This window comes from Symphalangus syndactylus, chromosome 13 (assembly GCF_028878055.3).
Source record: "Symphalangus syndactylus isolate Jambi chromosome 13, NHGRI_mSymSyn1-v2.1_pri, whole genome shotgun sequence".
Taxonomy (NCBI): domain Eukaryota; kingdom Metazoa; phylum Chordata; class Mammalia; order Primates; family Hylobatidae; genus Symphalangus; species Symphalangus syndactylus.
The window spans coordinates 115,937,473-115,954,918 of record NC_072435.2 but is presented as its reverse complement, the minus strand read 5'-3'; the positions used below and the strand labels follow the sequence as shown (position 1 = coordinate 115,954,918).

Below are 17,446 nucleotides of genomic sequence, written 5' to 3'. Positions count from 1 at the left end.
GGTGTGACTTTCCTGTAGTTTTCCCTTTAATGTCTAATCTGGGGTCTCCTCTGCCCCATGCAGTTTTGGAAAAGTGTCTAGGGAGGGTGGATGTGTGGAAGTAATATTAAGAGAGATGGAACCACACAGGTATTGGGTTTGGGCCAGAAGGGGTGAGAACTGCGAGCTGCACTGCCGTCGATCCAGAGGACGACCCCAGGAAAGGTCAGCCACGGGCTCCGGGCCTTGCCTGGTACTGATTTATGGTCCTCCTGGGTGGTAACCTACAGGTGACAGACGGACAGGTGGGCAAAACTGACTGTCCAGTGGACAGGCATGTGATGACCGAGTGGCTGACGAATGCACAGACACATGGCTGACTGTGGACGGATTTGTCATCCGCAGGGTCAGGCAAGTGACTTTGAGAGGGACAGAAAGATGGATGGGAGTGGCTGGAGGCCTGGGAGCCGCCCACCTGCCCGCTTAGCCGCGAGGGGGCGCCACCGCCCCGCCCAGAGACACCCACTGCCAGGGCTCGCGGCGGGGGCGGGACCAGCAAGCTCGCGGGGGTGTCCGGGGGCGGGGCGCGCGTGCACAAGGGGGCGGCCGGGGGCGGGGCGCGCGGCGGGCGCGGGCGCGGGCGCGCGCGGCGGCGGCGCGTTCCGTTCCGGGCCGAGGCTCGCGGCGGAAAAGTTGCGGGGCATAGAGGAGCGGCCCCGGGACGGGCAGCTAGCGCGACCCTGAGCCGGCGCCTGTGGTCCGGCCATGGACGACCTCGGTGAGTGAGCGGGAGGCCGAGGGAGGAGGAGGCGAGAGGCGCCCAGCTCGGGGCCAGGCGGGCGCCAGCGAGCGGCGGGGGCCGCGGAATCTCACCCTCTGCGGCCCCGGCCTCAGCTCCCGTCCCTGCCGGACGGGGCTCCACGGGGCCGGGATCTCTAACCGGGCCTCAGTCCCGGGCCAGGCAGGCCCCGGCACCGACCGCACAGCAGCCACCCCCCGTCTGGGACGGCTTCACCTCTGGACCCCCGACCTCGGGGACCCACCCCCATCTCCCAGAAGGGCCCCAGGGACCAGCCCCCGCCTCAGGGACCCACCCCGTCCGCTGCTGGGACGAGACTTCCTGCGGCAGACCACCTCGTCAGCTACGGGACCCTCACCTCGCAGACCTCTCCCCACCCCCACCTCACAGATGGACCGCCCAACTCGGGGAGCAGCTGCCCGATCTCATGAGCTGCTCCCTTATTTCCTCGACCTGCTCCCGTCCCTCCAGGGCCGCCCCCTACTTCACAGACTGGCACCCGCCTTCAGGGATAACCCCTCGGAGCCCACCCCTTTCATTTCACAAGTCAGAGGCAAAAGCTAGAGGTGAGCGTGTGATGACCACACCCCCATTTCAAAGACAAGTTTCCCAGTCTGCCTGCTGTCCTGACCCCCCACCTCAAATCTGGTCACCCCGTTTCAAGGACCCATCACTCATTTTCTCTCACTGCCCTCCCCACTCTGTGGACCAGCCCCTCAATTCACAGACCAGTCCGTCTTCCATGGTATCTAAGTCTAGAACGGTAATTTGGGAGTCCTGATTCTCTCCCCACCCCCAGATTCTGGTGAAATGCCAGGGGAATGAGGTGGGAGGTGGGCCCCAAGGTACGACCATCCCTGAACGTGTCCTGGCTAGCAGGGTCCCCTCCACCCTCTCGGCGTCAGGCCCTGCTGGAAGCCACGCAGGTAAAAGAGGACAGGATGCCCAGAACAGAGTTTTCCTGTTTTCCTGTTATTGGAGCCCCAAGGCTACTCTTTTCAGTCTCGTCTTGATCTGGTGTTGGGGGAAAGAAAGTATCTCCTGGAAGCCGACTCTAAACCCAAGGGGGTTGGTGCCAGGGTTCTAGGAATGCCTTGGGTGGTGCAAACGAAGGAGTGGGAGGATTCGCTGTCTCTCCCTCCCCTTCACGCCTGTAGCTGGAGGGCCCTGAGCTTGGGAGGTGAGGAGGGGGGCAACGTTTCTTCTCTGTAGGAGCCTTGTCTTTCCTCTCTGGACTGTGGGTGGCTTGTGTGACCACTGATGCTTCCTCTGTCCCAGGCTCTGAGGAGCAGATTCAGCAGACAGGACTGATGGACCTCGACCAAGCAGCGCCGGGCACTAAGTTAAGACTGGCTATTTGTAGGCGCTGGACTTGACTGCTCCCCTCCAGCTTCCTTTTGGGATCAGGGTGCCCCCGAGATCCTGGAGCTGGGGGTGGTGTAGGGTCCTGCCTGTTTTGCAGAGTGAGATGGCTGCCAAGCATGGTTCTGCCTTTGGGTCAGGCTTGGCACCCATTTTTCCAGTGTGCTCAAGGTTGGCATGGCTTCCAGGCAGGTATTTTTTTTTTTTTTTTTTTTCACATAAAAATAGCTCAGCTGGAAGGAGGCTGGGGGATGTTCTTTGAACCAGGATCTAAGAGTCTCAGTGCTTTCCCAGTGGGAACTGGGATTACAGTTTCTGAAATGCTGGTGCAGTTCAGTTGCTTCTCGGCAGTCCCAGTGCTGTTTCAAGGACTGAGAAAGTCTTTGTAGAGCTCGCCATCGAAATCCAGAATTCCTGTCTTCTGACAGTCTTCCATTTAGGGCCAGGAAACTGAGTTCTGAAAGGAAAGAGAGTACTGTATATGGGAGAGGGGATTGTAGGGATTTAAATAGCTGTTTGTGGAGTACTTCCTGTACCTGGATTTGTGGTATTCTCACAACAACCCTTTTATCAGATGCCGCCTTAAAGCCAATGCTGTCATGACTACCTGCCTTTTTACAGATTGAGAAAGCTGAGACTAAGAGAGGCTGATTCTCTTGCCCAAGGCTGCACAGCCATGAAATGACAAAACCATAACTGGAAGCCTAATTCCTAGCTCCTAGATCTGAGGCTCTTGTATACTGAGAAGCCTTTTTTTCCTGGGCAGGAGGTAACGGCACTTGAATGAGGGGTTGCCACTGGGTGATGGCAGTCACCTGTAACTTCTGCTGCTTTCTACCATAGACTCCCAGTTGCTTACATCCGGGCTGCCCGACTTCCTTGGCCTGAGCTCCCAAGGGGCAAGCCACGCCTGGCTGACCGGAGCCCGGGGTGGGAGGAATGGGGTGTGCAGGAGGGGAGAGGAATTTGCCTCTGCACTGGGGCCCCGTCAGCTGTCTGGATGGCGGCTCAGCACGCTGCCCTTCAGCTGTTTTCCTTAGTTAGGGTGGACACAAAGCCCAGACCTCTTGTTTTTATTTTTCTCCTGAGCGTGCTCTCAGCCGTGTGCCTCCTTGTCCCTAACACAGGGGAGAGTTTATGGTGTGTCCGGTAGCAAGGCCAGAGGGTGCATCACCTCCTCTGTGACTTTGTTTTTTGGTCTAATAAAAAATGGGGAACTCTTCTCCTCCCCGTAGTTGCCAATGACAGACTCGCCATGTGCTGCTTAATAAGTTACAAATTTATAGCTCTCTGAGCAGAAAAATATCAACACAGCGTGTTCTGCCCTTCCCTGTGTGTTCTCTCCACTTTGTGCTTTGGGGTGGCTGCTTGGTGGCTTTTCTTATTACTGTTTAGATGCTGGTTTGGCCCAGAGTTCGCTCTGTTCGAGTTCTGGCCGGAGTTTCCTGGACAGAGTTCCCACAACACTGAGATGCACTCTGACTGTGTTTTCTAACCCGGTTGCTTGCTCTCCTTCTGTTCATGTTCTCAGTGTACTTGGTGGGGGCTTTGACCACAACTGTGGTCTAATCATGATCACGTGCGCTTCATGGGAGACAGGCGCTGTACTCAGCACTTTATGAGCTGTATCACAACCTTTCAGAAAGGGAGGTGTTTTCCCTCCACTTTATAGATGTGGAAACCTGAGCTCAGGGAAGTTTAGTGGTAGTACTGGGATTTGAACCCAGGGTCATCCAATTCCAGATCCGGTTATCTTAACCATCATAAGGTGGTAGGTGCTGGTGACTAACCAGGGGGATAAGCCTTGGGGCCTGCTGAGTAATTGATAGATACCTTTAACAATCTCTGCCCTAGGGGCCCTTCCCAGGAAATGGCAAAGGGTGTGTCCAGTGCAAGACTCAGTAGCTTTGCCTTCCCATCCTCTAGCAGGGGGAACAGCCAGCTGTTGGCAGTGCCCAGTTGCTGCTGGAATCTGGACATGTCTTCTTTCAACTTCTCAGCAGTCTTGACCCTTTGGAAAACAGTGCCTCATTGTCCTTGGGGGTAGTGCTAGGGGGGCAGAGGAGTTGCCTGCGGCATTGGGAGCTATGGAGCCTCCCTGTTTCCATGGAAAGTCTGGACTTTGGGCTTTCCTGTCTATGGTCCCTCTGTGTGTTAGGGCAGAGTCAGGGCACCCAGCTGCTGGGCCTGTGGCAGGGGCGGCATTTATCCATGCAGCGATGGTGCCCTCCTGGTGGGCTCTGCATCAGTGCCAGACCTTCTCCTGGGCTTTGTGCTAGTAAGGGGCAGAACTGGGATTCAAACCCTGGTGTATTTGATTCTTCAGCAGGTACCCTTTCTGATACGTGAAGCTGTCTGCTGCCTGGGCGGACATAGCTTGATGGAGAAAGGCTCAGCCTACTGGAACCCAAAGCCCTGTCACTATGGGTTCAAGGTCTTTTGAGGGAATATCTCAGTATTCCTTTTTTCCAGCTTCCCTAGTGATAGTCATGCATTGAAGAGACTGGGTGTACCCTTGGCTGGAGAGGCTGATGGAAGGCCAGAGTTATTGGTGGGCCACTGAGCAGCCCTCCTGTCCTATTTAGTCATTGTGCATGGAGTATCTGACTCTGAAGCTTCTCTTGGGTCTTTACCTCGCTCCAGAGGTTAAATAAACTTCCAGTCTCATTGCAGCCTTTCCCGGGGTTGTCCTAGTCTCAGTGCCTTCATTAATAATAACAAAATCTGCTGGGCATGGTGGCTCACACCTGTAATCCCAGCACTTTGGTAGGCCGAAGTGGGTGCATCATTTGAGGTCAGGAGTTCAAGACCAGCCTGGCCAACATGGTGAAACCCAATCTCTACTAAAAATACAAAAATTAGCTGGGCGTGGTGGCGCGAGCCTGTATTTCCAGGTACTCAGGAGGCTGAGGCAGGAGAATCGCTTGCACCCGGGAGGCGCAGATTGCAGTGAGCCGAGATCGCGTCACTGTACTCCGGCCTGGGGGAGCACTTTTCTTTTTTTTTTTTTTTATTTTATTTTTTTTTTTTTTTTTGAGACGGAGTCTCGCTCTGTCGCCCAGGCTGGAGTGCAGTGGCGCAATCTCGGCTCACTGCAAGCTCTGCCTCCTGGGTTCACACCATTCTCCTGCCTCAGCCTCTCCGAGTAGCTGGGACTACAGGCGCCTGCCATCACGCCCGGCTAATTTTTTTTTTGTATTTTTAGTAGAGACGGGGTTTCACCGTGGTCTCGATCTCCTGACCTCGTGATCCACCCGCCTCAGCCTCCCAAAGTGCTGGGATTACAAGCGCGAGCCACCGCGCCCGGCGGCACTTTTCTTTTTTACAGTGTTTACAGAACTTTTTCCCATAATATTTATTGAGCACTTATTATGTGCAGGCACTGTGCTGGGCACCTTACATGCATTGTTTGTTTGGATCAAGCTGGCCATATGAGGCAGGTTTTATTAGTAGTAGTATTACCACTACCTGTTTTATAAGTGAGGAAACCGAGACACAGAGAGGTGAGCCCACTTGCCCAAGTTCTACAACTAGTGAATGGCAGTGCTAGGATTTGAATCCAGGTGGTCTGGCTGCTGAGCAGGACTTGCAGCCAACTGTTTTGTACACTTTTGTGTTGTTTTTTTTTTTGAGATAGTGTCTGCAGCCTCCGCCTCCCAGGCCCAAGTGATCCTCTTCCCTCAGCCTCCCGAGTAGCTGGGACTACAGGTGCATGCTGCAACGCCCTGCTAATTTTTAAAATTTTTTTGTGGAGACAGGGTTTCACCATGTTGCCCAGGCTGTTCTTGAACACCTGGCCTCAAGCAATGTGCCCACATCAACCTCCCAAAGTGCTGGGATTACAGGCGTGAGCCATTGTGCCTGGTGCATTCTTTACACTTCTTTTCATAATACTGCATCTGATATAGGTTGCCCATTGGTTTGACTGTTTTCTGTTTCTAGGACACTAACATTTTTCTGCCCCCGCTGTTCTCTGTTGTCTTCCACGTCTGTCATTTCCCTGTTCTCTGCAGCTTCTTCTCTTTCTTTTCTTTTTTTTTTTTTTTTTTTGAGATGGAGTTTCACTCTTATTGCCCAAGCTGGAGTGCGATGGCATGATCTCAGTTTACCACAACCTCCGCCTCCCAGGTTCAAGCGATTCTCCTGCCTCAGTCTCCCAAGTAGCTGGGATTACAGGCATGCGCCACCATGCCCAGCTAAGTATTTTTAGTAGAGATGGGGTTTCTCCATGTTGGTCAGGCTGGTCTCGAACTCCCGACCTCAGGTGATTCCCCCGCCTCAGCCTCCCAAAGTGTTGGCATTACAGGTGTGAGCCACTACACCTGGCCTTTTTGTTCTTTCTTAGGGACACACACTCAGGATGGGATGCAGGGTCCTGGGGGGTGTGTCTCCTGTTGCAGGGGAGGCCCCACTCCTCCCTCCCTGGTCACCTCTCCAGTCACCTGTTACTCTTGAGACAGAGCAGTGAGCTTACAGCACCACTGCCAAGGAGGACCTAGGGCAGGTCCCCTGTGGTCCCTTCCCACCTCCTCTGCTCAGGAATCAGAAGCCTTCCTGCGCCCCCAGCCCCACTGCACCCGAACATGCTCCTTGTCTTTCCCATATCCAGAGGAGGGAGTTGTTGAAAACTTTATGGTGGGCCGGGCGCGGTGGCTCACGCTTGTAATCCCAGCACTTTGGGAGGCCGAGGCGGGCGGATCACGAGGTCAGGAGATCGAGACCACGGTGAAACCCCGTCTCTACTAAAAATACAAAAAATTAGCCGGGCGTGGTGGCGGGCGCCTGTAGTCCCAGCTACTCGGAGAGGCTGAGGCAGGAGAATGGCGTGAACCCGGGAGGTGGAGCTTGCAGTGAGCAGAGATTGCGCCACTGCACTCCAGCCTGGGCGACAGAGCGAGACTCCGTCTCGGAAAAAAAAAAAAAACTTTATGGTGGAGAATGAAGGATGTCCTATGGGAGAGGGAGAGGAAGAGAAAGAATCAGGAAGCTGAGTTTTCTCAGAAATGTTCGCAAAGCAAGTCATGGAAATGGCTTCAGGGTGCCCTCCTCACCTGGGAGGGGCCATGAGACTCCATCTGCAGCCTCACGGGGTCCACTCTGCCTTTTGCAGTCTGGGTCTTGTTGGGAGTCTCATATCTGGCCTTGAGTGTACATTCATATCCTGATAAGTCTTCCAACTAACTAACCGATTGCCTAACAGTGGTGCTCAGGGTTGGCCTCTCCAGGGAGGCCTTGGATGCTGGGCCAGTGGTAGACAGAACATGCGGTTGGCCAGGCCCAGTGGAACCCCAGTGGCCAAATCTTCCCTTAAAGATGGCCTTTTAATGCTTATTTCTTGTGTGATTGTGGTATTGTGGTTTTATGGGAGCATATTGTTATTGTTAGGTGCATTCTAAAGTATTTAGGAGTGAAGTGTCATGATGTCTTGCAACTTATTTTTTTATTTTATTTTTTTTTGAGGAGGAGGAGTCTTGCCCTGTCACCCAGGCTGGAGTGCAGCAGCACGATCTCGGCTCACTGCAACCTCCGCCTCCTGAGCTTAAGCAATTCTCCTGTCTCAGCCTCCTGAGTAGCTGGGACTATGGGTGCATGCCACCACACCTGGCTAATTTTTGTATTTTTAGTAGAGGTGGGGTTTCACCATACTGGTCAGGCTGGTCTTCAACTCCTGATCTCAGGTGATCCACCCGCCTCAGCCTCCCAAAGTGCTGGGATTACAGGTGTGAGCCACCCCACCTGGCCTCAACTTAGTTTTATTTTGTTTTTGTTTTTGTTTTTGTTTTTGTTTTTGTTTTGAGGCAGAGTGTTGCTCTTGTTGCCGAGGCTGGAGTGCAGTGGCACGATCTCAGCTCACTGCAACCTCCGCCTCCCGGGTTCAAGCGATTCTTCTGCCTCAGTCTCCCGAGTAGCTGGGATTACAGGCGTGCACCACCACGGCTGGCTAATTTTTGTATTTTTAGTTGAGACCAGGTTTCTCCATGTTGGTCAGGCTGGTCTCGAACTCCCAACCTCAAGTGATCCACCCACCTCGGCCTCCCAAAGTGCTGGGATTACAGGCGTGAGCCACTGTGCCCAGCTCAACTTAGTTTTAAATGATATAATGAAAAAAAGGATACACACATAAAGGGCAGAGAGCACAAGGGCCATGCATTTACACAAAATGGTAAAACAATGACAGCCATTCAATCTAAGTGAGAGTACATGGGCCTCTCAACTTCTCTGTGTGCTTAGACATTTTTATAATGAAAAGTTGGAGAAAAGTAAGGAAACCCTGCTTTTCCGTGGTGGGCTTGGAGTTGTTGGGCCTAGGTGCTGGCCTGCACCTGCCAATGGTTCGCCTGAATGACTGTTGGTCTCCTGTGATTGCGCAGGTGGTGGGAGGACTGGGTGAGCAGACAGGAGCTGGGGGGGCCTCAGGTGACAGTGACTGCTGACTATCAGCTGGGAAATGGGGAGCACAGTGCTGTGACCTGTGCAGAAAAAAGACAGGCCCAGAGACAGTGTGTGTCCATAGGTGTGGAGGCAGCCCCATGAGTTATCTGAGCATGATAACATTAATCAGACCAGGGTTGAAGCATGTGAGATGCTGAACTCTGTTGGAGTTTGAGATGAGTTGTCCAGGCTGATGGGATGCAGAGCAAGACTTTTTTTTTTTTTTTTTTTTTTTTTTGAGGTGGAGTCTTACTCTGTTACCCAGGCTAGAGTGTGATGGCGTGATCTTGGCTCACTGCAACCTCTGCCTCCCAGGTTCAAGTGATTCTCATGCCTCAGCCTCCCCAGTAGCTAGGATTACGGGCGTGCATCATCACGTCTGACTAATTTTTGTGATTTTAGTAGAGATGGGGTTTCACCATGTTGGCCAGCCTGGTCTTGAACTCCTGACCTCAGGTGATCCGCCCAGCTTGGCCTCCCAAAGTGCTGGGATTACAGGTGTAAGCCACGGCGCCCGGCCACAGCAAGGCTTTACACAATTCAGGGAACAGTCTCTGGGCAGCTTGAGGCCTGTAGGAGGGGAGGAGATGCCTTTTGCCTCACATCATGAACTGCTTATCTGTGGCCAGTGGAACACCATTAACCTGTGGGCAGTGATGGCTGAGTGTCTCCGGGCTTTTGCTTGTAGCTCAAGTCTGACCATCCAGTTTTCCAGCCTTCAGGCTCCCTCTCCTGGAATCCCCACTCCCTTGGTCCCTCCTGTCTACTTTGTGCTGACTCAAAGCTGGCCCTCTTGGACCTCCAGTCTGTTTTGGGGAAATAGCTGGATTCTGGCACCAGTGGCCCTCTTGGCTCTGAGGCAGAGGTGAGGGCCCTGGTGCCTACTGGAAACATTTCAGGCAGCCAGCAGGCTCTCATGAGGGGAGGGCTTCATGCCAAGGTCTCCTTTCAGCCTCATGTCATCTATGTCAGCATGCAGAGATGCCGAGGCTGGCCACTTGGCGAGGACTATGAGGTCTTCTACCAAGGGCTCAGAGCTTCACTCTGCCTATTTGAAAGCAGCATGATGTGTGTTTTATGGGGGAGGGGGTGGTGCTGGGAGGAAGCTTTATGTAATTCTTGGCTGGAGCTCAGGTAATTGTTTTAATGAAATGGAATGCAGCTTATTCAGAATTCGCTTGGCAGAAACAGCCATGTTCTGTTCTGTTTTCTTGTTGGGGAGAGCAGGGCACACATTTCCAGCTGTTTTGAATCGTAGAACTCTGGGTGAGCTGGAGCAAGGTGGGTGGAACTTCAGGCCGATTCTCTTCTGGATCCCGGTCTGCGCGTATCATTTTGTTTTTGTTTTTGTTTTTTTTTTTGAGACGGAGTCTCGCTCGGTCACCCAGGCTGGAGTGCGGTGGCGCGATCTCGGCTCACTGCAAGCTCCGCCTCCCGGGTTCACGCCATTCTCCTGCCTCAGCCTCTCCGAGTATCTGGGACTACAGGCGCCCGCCACCACGCCCGGCTAATTTTTTGTATTTTTAGTAGAGACGGGGTTTCACCGTGGTCTCGATCTCCTGACCTCGTGATCCGCCCGCCTCGGCCTCCCAAAGTGCTGGGATTACAAGCGTGAGCCACCGCGCCCGGCCGTGCGTATCATTTTGAATAAGCCTTGGAGACTTTGGCCTCTTCTAACAACATAAAAACCCTACTGAGGCCAGGCGCAGTGGCTCACGCCTGTAATCCCAGCACTTTGGGAGGCCGAGGCAGGTGGAACACCTGAGGCCTGAGGTTGGGAGTTCGAGACCAGCTTGACCAACATGGAGAAACCCCATCTCTACTAAAATACAAAATTAGCTGGACGTGGTGGCGTATGCTTGTAATCCCAGCTACTCGGGAGGCTGAGGCAGAAGAATTGCTTGAACCTGGGAGCGGAGGTTGCGGTGAGCCAACATCAGGCCACTGCACTCCAGCCTGGGTGATAGAGCGAGACTCCGTCTCAAAAAAAACAAAACAAAACAAAAAACCCTATTGAAAGCAGGCTATGAAATGGGCACAATGCCTGCCTGCCACATTGTTGGGAGACTGAGTGAGGTGCTTAGCACATAGTAGACAGATCCTCAAGGATGGCCTCTATTTGCTCATGCTTTACTCCACCCCCCACGTCCCCATCTTTCCACCCCCTTTTATACCTCATGGCCATCATCTTCTGTCAGTGTAGATGGCTGTGGCCCCATGTGGCCCCAAGGTCCCCATCTGCAGGTCCACCTGGCCCTCCTTTTTCTTCTGGTTCCCTTTTTCTCCTCTCTTTCTCTTCTCTTCTTTCTCTTTTCTCACAGGGTCTTGTTCTCTTGCCCAGGATGAAGTACAGTGATCTGATCACAGCTCACTGTAACCTCCAACTCAAGCGATCCTCCTGCCTCAGCCTCCTGAGCAGCTGGGACTACAGGCACGTGCCACCATGCCTGGCCAATTTTTTATTTTTTATACAGCCGGAGTCTCATTATGTTTCTCAGGCTGGTCTCGAACTGCTGGCCTCAAGCAATCCTTCTGCCTTGGCTTTCCAAAGTGCTGGTATTGTAAGTGTGAGCCACCATGAGTCTTGCCTGTTTCCCTCTTTTTACTTTTCTGCTTTTACTAACTTCAGTTTTTTGTTTTATTTTTTTAGAGAGTCTTGCTCTGCCGCCCAGAATGGAGTATAGTGGCATGATCTCGGCTCACTGCAACCTCTGTCTCCCAGGGTCAAGCGATCCTCCTGCCTCCGCACTGCCCCCCCCCACCCCCCCGCAGTAGCTGAGATTACAGGCACACACCACCATGCCTGGCTAATTTTGTATTTTTGGTAGAGATGGGGTTTTGTTTGCCATGTTGGCCAGGCTGGTCTCGAACTCCTGAGCTCAGGTGATCCGCCCACCTCGGCCTCCCAAAGTGTTAGAATTACAGGTGTGAGCCATTGTGCCCGACCTGCTCTTACTAACTTTTTTACTTTGCTCCTTTTTATTTTATTTATTTTTAAATTTATTATTATCTTTTTTGAGACGGAGTCTTGCTCTGTCACCCAGGCTGGAATGCAGTGGCACGATCTTGGCTCACTGCAACCTCCGCCTCCCGGGTTCAAGTGATTCTTCTGCCTCAGCCTCCTGAGTAGCTGGGACTACAGGCACCCGCCACCACGCCCGGCTAATTTTTGTGGCTTTAGTAGAGACGGGGGTTTCATCATAGTGGCCAGGCTGGTCTTGAACTCCTGACCTCGTGATCTGCCTGCCTCGGCCTCCCAGTGCTGGGAATACAGGTGTGAGCCACCTCGCCTGGCCTGCTCCTTTTTAAATTTTAACACAGCCTGACCCATTCTTCCACGTTTGCTCTTTTGCTGAGACACCTGTCTCACCCTTTAGCTGCATATTTTTTTCTCCCTTCCTTAAGCTCCGCTTGCTTCTCCAGAGACCCTTCCACCTTCTTTTCCCAAGTCTCCTCTGATCCCTGAGTGGAGGTGCACCTGGGTGTTTCCCCAAAGGATTTCTCTGAACTCCTTCTTTTTCTCCTATGCACCTCGGTCAGTTAATCAACTGCATGACCTCTTTTATAACCTGTGTGCTGGCGACTCCCAAATTTATATTTCCACCCCTGACGTGAATTCTATTGTCCAGATTCTTCCGGTCTGCACACCAGCAGAGACTCAACTCACTTCCTTTCCACTCTCCCTTCTCATCTACTCCCTTCTCATTTCCTTTTCACTCTCCCAGGCCCCATCTACTGCCTGTTCTCTGTTAGCGCCCCCTCTCTTCTCTGGGCCTGTATTAGATAATGGGCATCTGTGTAGCACATTAAGCTTGAGGAAATATTTTCATGTGCTTCTTTATTTTTTAAAAAACTAAACCTTAGGCCAGGCATTGTGGCTCACACCTGTAATCCCAGCACTTTGGGAGGCCAAGGCAGGCGGAGCTTGAGATCAAGAGATCGAGACCAGCCTGGCCAACATGGTGAAACCCCGTCTCTACTAAAACTACAAAAATTAGCTGGGCGTGGTGGCGTGTGCCTGTAATCCCAGCTATTCAGGAGGCTGAGGCGGGAGAATCTCTTGAACCCAGGAGGCGGAGGTTGCAGTGAGCCGAGATCACACCATTGCACTCCAGCCTGGGTGACAGAGCGAGACTCCATTTCAAAAAAAACAAAACAAAAACAAAAGAACCACTAAACCTTATTGTGTATATTCGAGGTTTACAACGTGTTGTTATAGGATACATATAGATAGTAAGGTGGTTACTAAAGTGAAGCAGATTAACTATCAGTCATCTCACAGTTACTTTCCTGTGTGCCAAGAGCAGCTAAATCTACTTATGTAACGAAAATCCGAAATCCCGAGTATGATTTTCTTAACTTCAACCCTCATGTCATACATTAGATTTCTAAACTTGTGCATCCCATGTATCTGCTACTTAGTATTCTTTGACCCACATCTCCCCATTCCCCACTTCCACCCATAGTAACTACTGTTTCATTCACGATCTCTGTATTTGACCTCTTTATAGATATATAAATATATATATTGGACTGGACGTGGTGGCTCACACCTGTAATCCCAGCACTTTGGGACGCTGAGGTGGGTGGATCATCTGAGGTCAGGAGTTCGAGACCAGCCTGGCCAACATGGCGAAACCCCGTCTCTACCAAAAATACAAAAATTAGCCGAGCGTGGTGGCACGGGCCTATAGTCTCAGCCACTTGGGAGCCTGAGGCAGGAGAATCGCCTGAACCCAAGAGGTGGAGGCTGGAATGAGCCAAGATCACGCCACTGCACTCCAGCTTGGGGGACAGAGCAAGACTCCATCTCAAAAATAAGTAAAATAATAAATAAATAAATATATGTATATAGTACATACAAGTGAGATCACGCAATGTTTTTCTTGTTGTGTCTGGCTTATCTTAGCATGTCCTTTCATGCTGTGGCAAATTGGTAGAATCTCCCTTTTTAAGGCTGAAAAATTCATTGTGTCTATATACAATGGATGTATAAACCACATTTTAATTATTTGTCCATTCACGATCATTTTTTATATGGTTCTGATAGCCACCCTTTGAGGTAGATAGTATTTGTCTTCATATTATTAATGAGGAAGCTAAACTGAAGCCCAGAGGAGTTAGGGGAAGGGAACACACCCAGTGTTACCACAGGCAATGATGCAAGAACCTGAACCTTGGGTGGGTCTTCCCACAACTAGCCCAGTCTCTTTTTTCTTTTTTCTTTTTTTTTAAGATGGAGTCTCGCTCCGTCACCCAGGCTAGAGTGCAGTGGCGTGATCTCAGCTCACTGCAGCCTCCGCCTCTGGGGTTCAAGCAATTCTACTATCTCAGCCTCCCGAGTAGCTGAGACTACAGGCACGTGCCATCATGCCTGTCTACTTTTCATATTTTTAGTAGAGATGGGGTTTCACTGTAATGGTCAGGCTGGTCTCAAACTCCTGACCTCAGGTGATCCACCTGCCTTGGCCTCCCAAAGAGCTGGGATTACAGGCGTGAGCCACTATGCCTGGCCTTCTTTCTGGTTTTTCATATGGGAAACCTCAAGGTAGAAATCAGAAATCTACGGGTCAGATTTGGTCTGCAGACCCTTGTTGCTTGGTCTCCATGGTATTTAAAATATTCCAAATTAGTTGCCAACATTTAAAACATCAGGAGATTACACCAAAAAGTCCATGTCATTCCTTTTTTTTTTTTTTGAGACAGAGTCTTACTGCGTCACCCAGGCTGGAGTGCAGTGGCACGATCTCGGTTCAGCTGCAACCTCCGTCTCTTGGGTTCAAGCAATTCTCCTACCCCAACCTCCTGAGTAGTTGGGATTACAGGTGCCCGCCACCATGCTTGTCTAATTTTTGTATTTTTAGTAGAGACGGAGTTTCATTACATGTCGTTTCTTTTGAAAAATCAGATCTGGCTTCATGGGATGCGTGTACTCGGTGTCACCGCTTGGTTAACCTCAATAGCTCCAGCCTTGTATTTGACCCTCTCTGTTGCCTACGTTGGGTCTCACTTGCCTCATACATATTCCTACTTGGCCCCTGCTTTGGGGGATTCTAAGAACGCTCTGTGCTCAATATTTAATGACAAATGCAGTTGCCAGATCTAGGGGGTATCTTGTACTGCAGTCTCTGAATTACATTTGACTTCTGACCATGCCAACCACTCAGTTCTGCCTTGAGTCTAGATCTTGGTTCAAGTTGCAGAAAATAGCCTTCTCCTGACTCACCTTACCCTCTGCCTTTAAAATCTTAGCTAAATCCACCTTTTTGAGAAGACTTTTTTTCCCAATAAAACTAACCAGCCTGTTTGACCCTCCTACTAAGGTAAAATTTTACAGATCTGTGTAAATTAGGCTTTCTTCTGTCTCCCGCTCTGCCCCGTAAGCTCCTTGAAGACAGGGATTTTATCTGCCTTTCAAATATCTCTTGCCACCAAGCACTGCTCTGTTCTTAATGGTCACTTAATAAATACTTGATGGTGGTTGGTGATTAAATGGATATGAACTGTGACACCCACAGTGATGCTGAGCCTGCAGCAAACCACTTCCTCCTCTGGAGAACCTGAGTTAACTCTGGCTTCGGGGTGGGGAGGTGGCATAGAACCCAGCCTCTGACATCAGCCACACTTGGTTCTGTATCAATGCTGTCACCTACTACTTGTGTGACCTTGTCAGATCACTTTACACTCTGAGCCTTGGTCTCCTAATCCATGAAATAGGTGCATTTCCTGACATACTTTCCCAAAATACTTTCAAAGTGCTCAGTAAATGGTGACGGTTATCGTTCATTCTTGGAATAATCTTGACAACTCCTGGGGTGGAGGGTTTGGCTTTTGGTATCATTCTCTTGGCATTTATTTGCTTGTTTATTTATTTATTTTTGAGACTAAGTCTCACTCTGTTGCCCAGGCTGGAGTACAGTGGCACAATCTTGGCTCACTGCAGTCTCTGCCTCCCGGGTTCAAGCGATTCTCCTGCCTCAGCCTCCCAAATATCTGGGATTACAGGCGCCCACAACCATGCCCAGCTAATTTTTGTATTTTTAGTGGAGACAGGGTTTCACCATGTTGGCCAGGCTGGTCTCGAATTCCTGACCTCAAATGATCTGCCTGCCTCGCCTCCCAAAGTGCTGGGATTACAGGGGTGAGCCACCGCGCCGGCCTGTTTGTTTATTTATTTATTGAGATGGAGTCTTGCTTTGTCATCCAGGCTGGAGTGCAGGGGCGTGATCTCAGCTCACTGCAGCCTCCGCCTTCCATGTTCAAGTGATTCTCCTGCCTCAGCCTCCTGAGTAGCTGGGATTACAGGCATGCGCCACCATGCTGGCTATTTTTTGTAGTTTTGGTAGAGGTGGGGTTTCACCATGTTCGCCAGGCTGGTCTCAAACTCCTGACCTCAAGTGATCCACTCACCTTGGCCTCCCAAAGTGCTGGGATTACAGGCATGAGCCACCATGCCGGGCCTTATTTATTTTTTAATTAATTGATTTTTTTTGAGACAGAGTCTCGTTCCGTTGCCCAGGCTGGAGTGCAGTGGCGTGATCTCAGCTCACTGCAACCTCCGCCTCCTGGGTTCAAGCGATTCTCCTGCCTCAGCCTCCCGAGTAGCTGGGATCACAGGCACCTGCCATCACGCCCAGCTAATTTTTTGTATTTTTAGTAGAGATGGGGTTTCGCCATGTTGGCCAGGCTGGTCTTGAACTCCTGGCCTCAAGTGATCTGCTCACCTCGGCCTACCAAAGTGTTGGGATTACAGACGTGAGCCATTGCACCCGGCCCACTCTTCGAATTTAAGCCTCCACTTCATCTTTAGGTTGGCTGCATTTGCCGTGGCCTTGGTGGTGGGCACTTAGTGCAGTTGGTCCTGTTTGGTTGCTTAGCTTGGCCTGGGCGAAGAATCTGACTTCAGTTATTTTCTGGAAGAATGTGATTTAGGACTCTTCATGGCGCCGTGGGTTAGAGAATGTTTGGAACTCTGCTGTGGAGGTGAAATGGCCACACCTCTGGGCTGGTGGTGTTAAGTTGGGTTTTGGTTATATGACTTTTAATTTCCCCTGAGCCTCTTTGGTGGCTTTCATGAGGAAGTGGTGGGGGAGGAGGTGGCTTGGTGGCTTGGTTTATACTAATCGCTCATCTAACACTAATATTAGTGAGAGCTGCCACAGGGAGCTGCGCTGAGATCCACTCCCAGATCAGCCCTGGGCTTCTCCTAGCACTCTAGGCAATCCAGAAAGCCTCATGGGGTGGTCTGGTCCCTGCAGCTCCTAGTAGCAGTAGGAAAAAGGAGAGTTGGTTTTCTGGACTGTGAACTTGGTGGTTGTACCCTGAGTGGACACAGCCATGTCATGAAGCTGGCCCAGTGACTGTACCCCTTTAGGGGCAGTTGATCTGTGGGACCCACCCTGGGCTCTGTTGGAGGTTTAAAGTGGCTCAGAGAGTCCTGGCCAAGCTTTGTCCCCTCTCTGTTTCCAGGAACATTCCTCTTCCTTAGGTGGAAATGGGAGTGTCCGATGGCCTGCACTTGGTTTCCTCTGGATTTGCCATTTCCCCTGTGTACTCCTGGCTCGGCTGGCCGGCTAAGGCGGTTTCTCATCACTGATGTGCTCTGGGACAGCCGAGTGGGACGGGCTCCTCTGGGGTGGGTGTGGAGGAGTGGTCGTGATGCCTGGAACACTGCACTCACTCCTCAGAGACCCGACTTGGCAGCCCTCCTGAGCCTGCCTGGTCACATGCTGCCTGTCTTGGAAGGTCCTCTGTCCCAAGCAGTGGATGTGCAGTTTCTTCACCCCTCCTTAGCATCATCAGCCTCAATGCGTCTTTGAGGTGAGGTAGCTGTTGGGATAGCTGGGTGGTCTCGTTTCTTCCCTGCCTCACCAC

At 51.5% G+C, this 17,446-nt stretch overlaps 1 protein-coding gene across 12 annotated transcripts in view; it reads left to right on the top strand.

Annotated features, from left to right (window-relative positions):
• The first annotated feature begins 587 nt into the window (after positions 1–587).
• Positions 588–17,446, top strand: part of PXN (paxillin) — a 57,826-nt gene continuing 40,967 nt past the window's right edge. For 2 of the 12 annotated variants that reach the window (XM_063614655.1, XM_063614654.1), the window contains exons 1-2: positions 607–757; positions 1,250–1,344. Coding sequence is in view for 9 of the 12 variants with exons in the window: in XM_055237153.2 (XP_055093128.1) it covers positions 745–757 (13 nt within the window). In the remaining 3 variants the exon portion in view is untranslated. Of the gene's footprint in view, positions 758–1,249; positions 1,345–17,446 lie in introns of all 12 variants that reach the window. The other 10 variants (XM_055237148.2, XM_055237147.2, XM_063614656.1 and 7 more) reach the window with 9 other exon arrangements.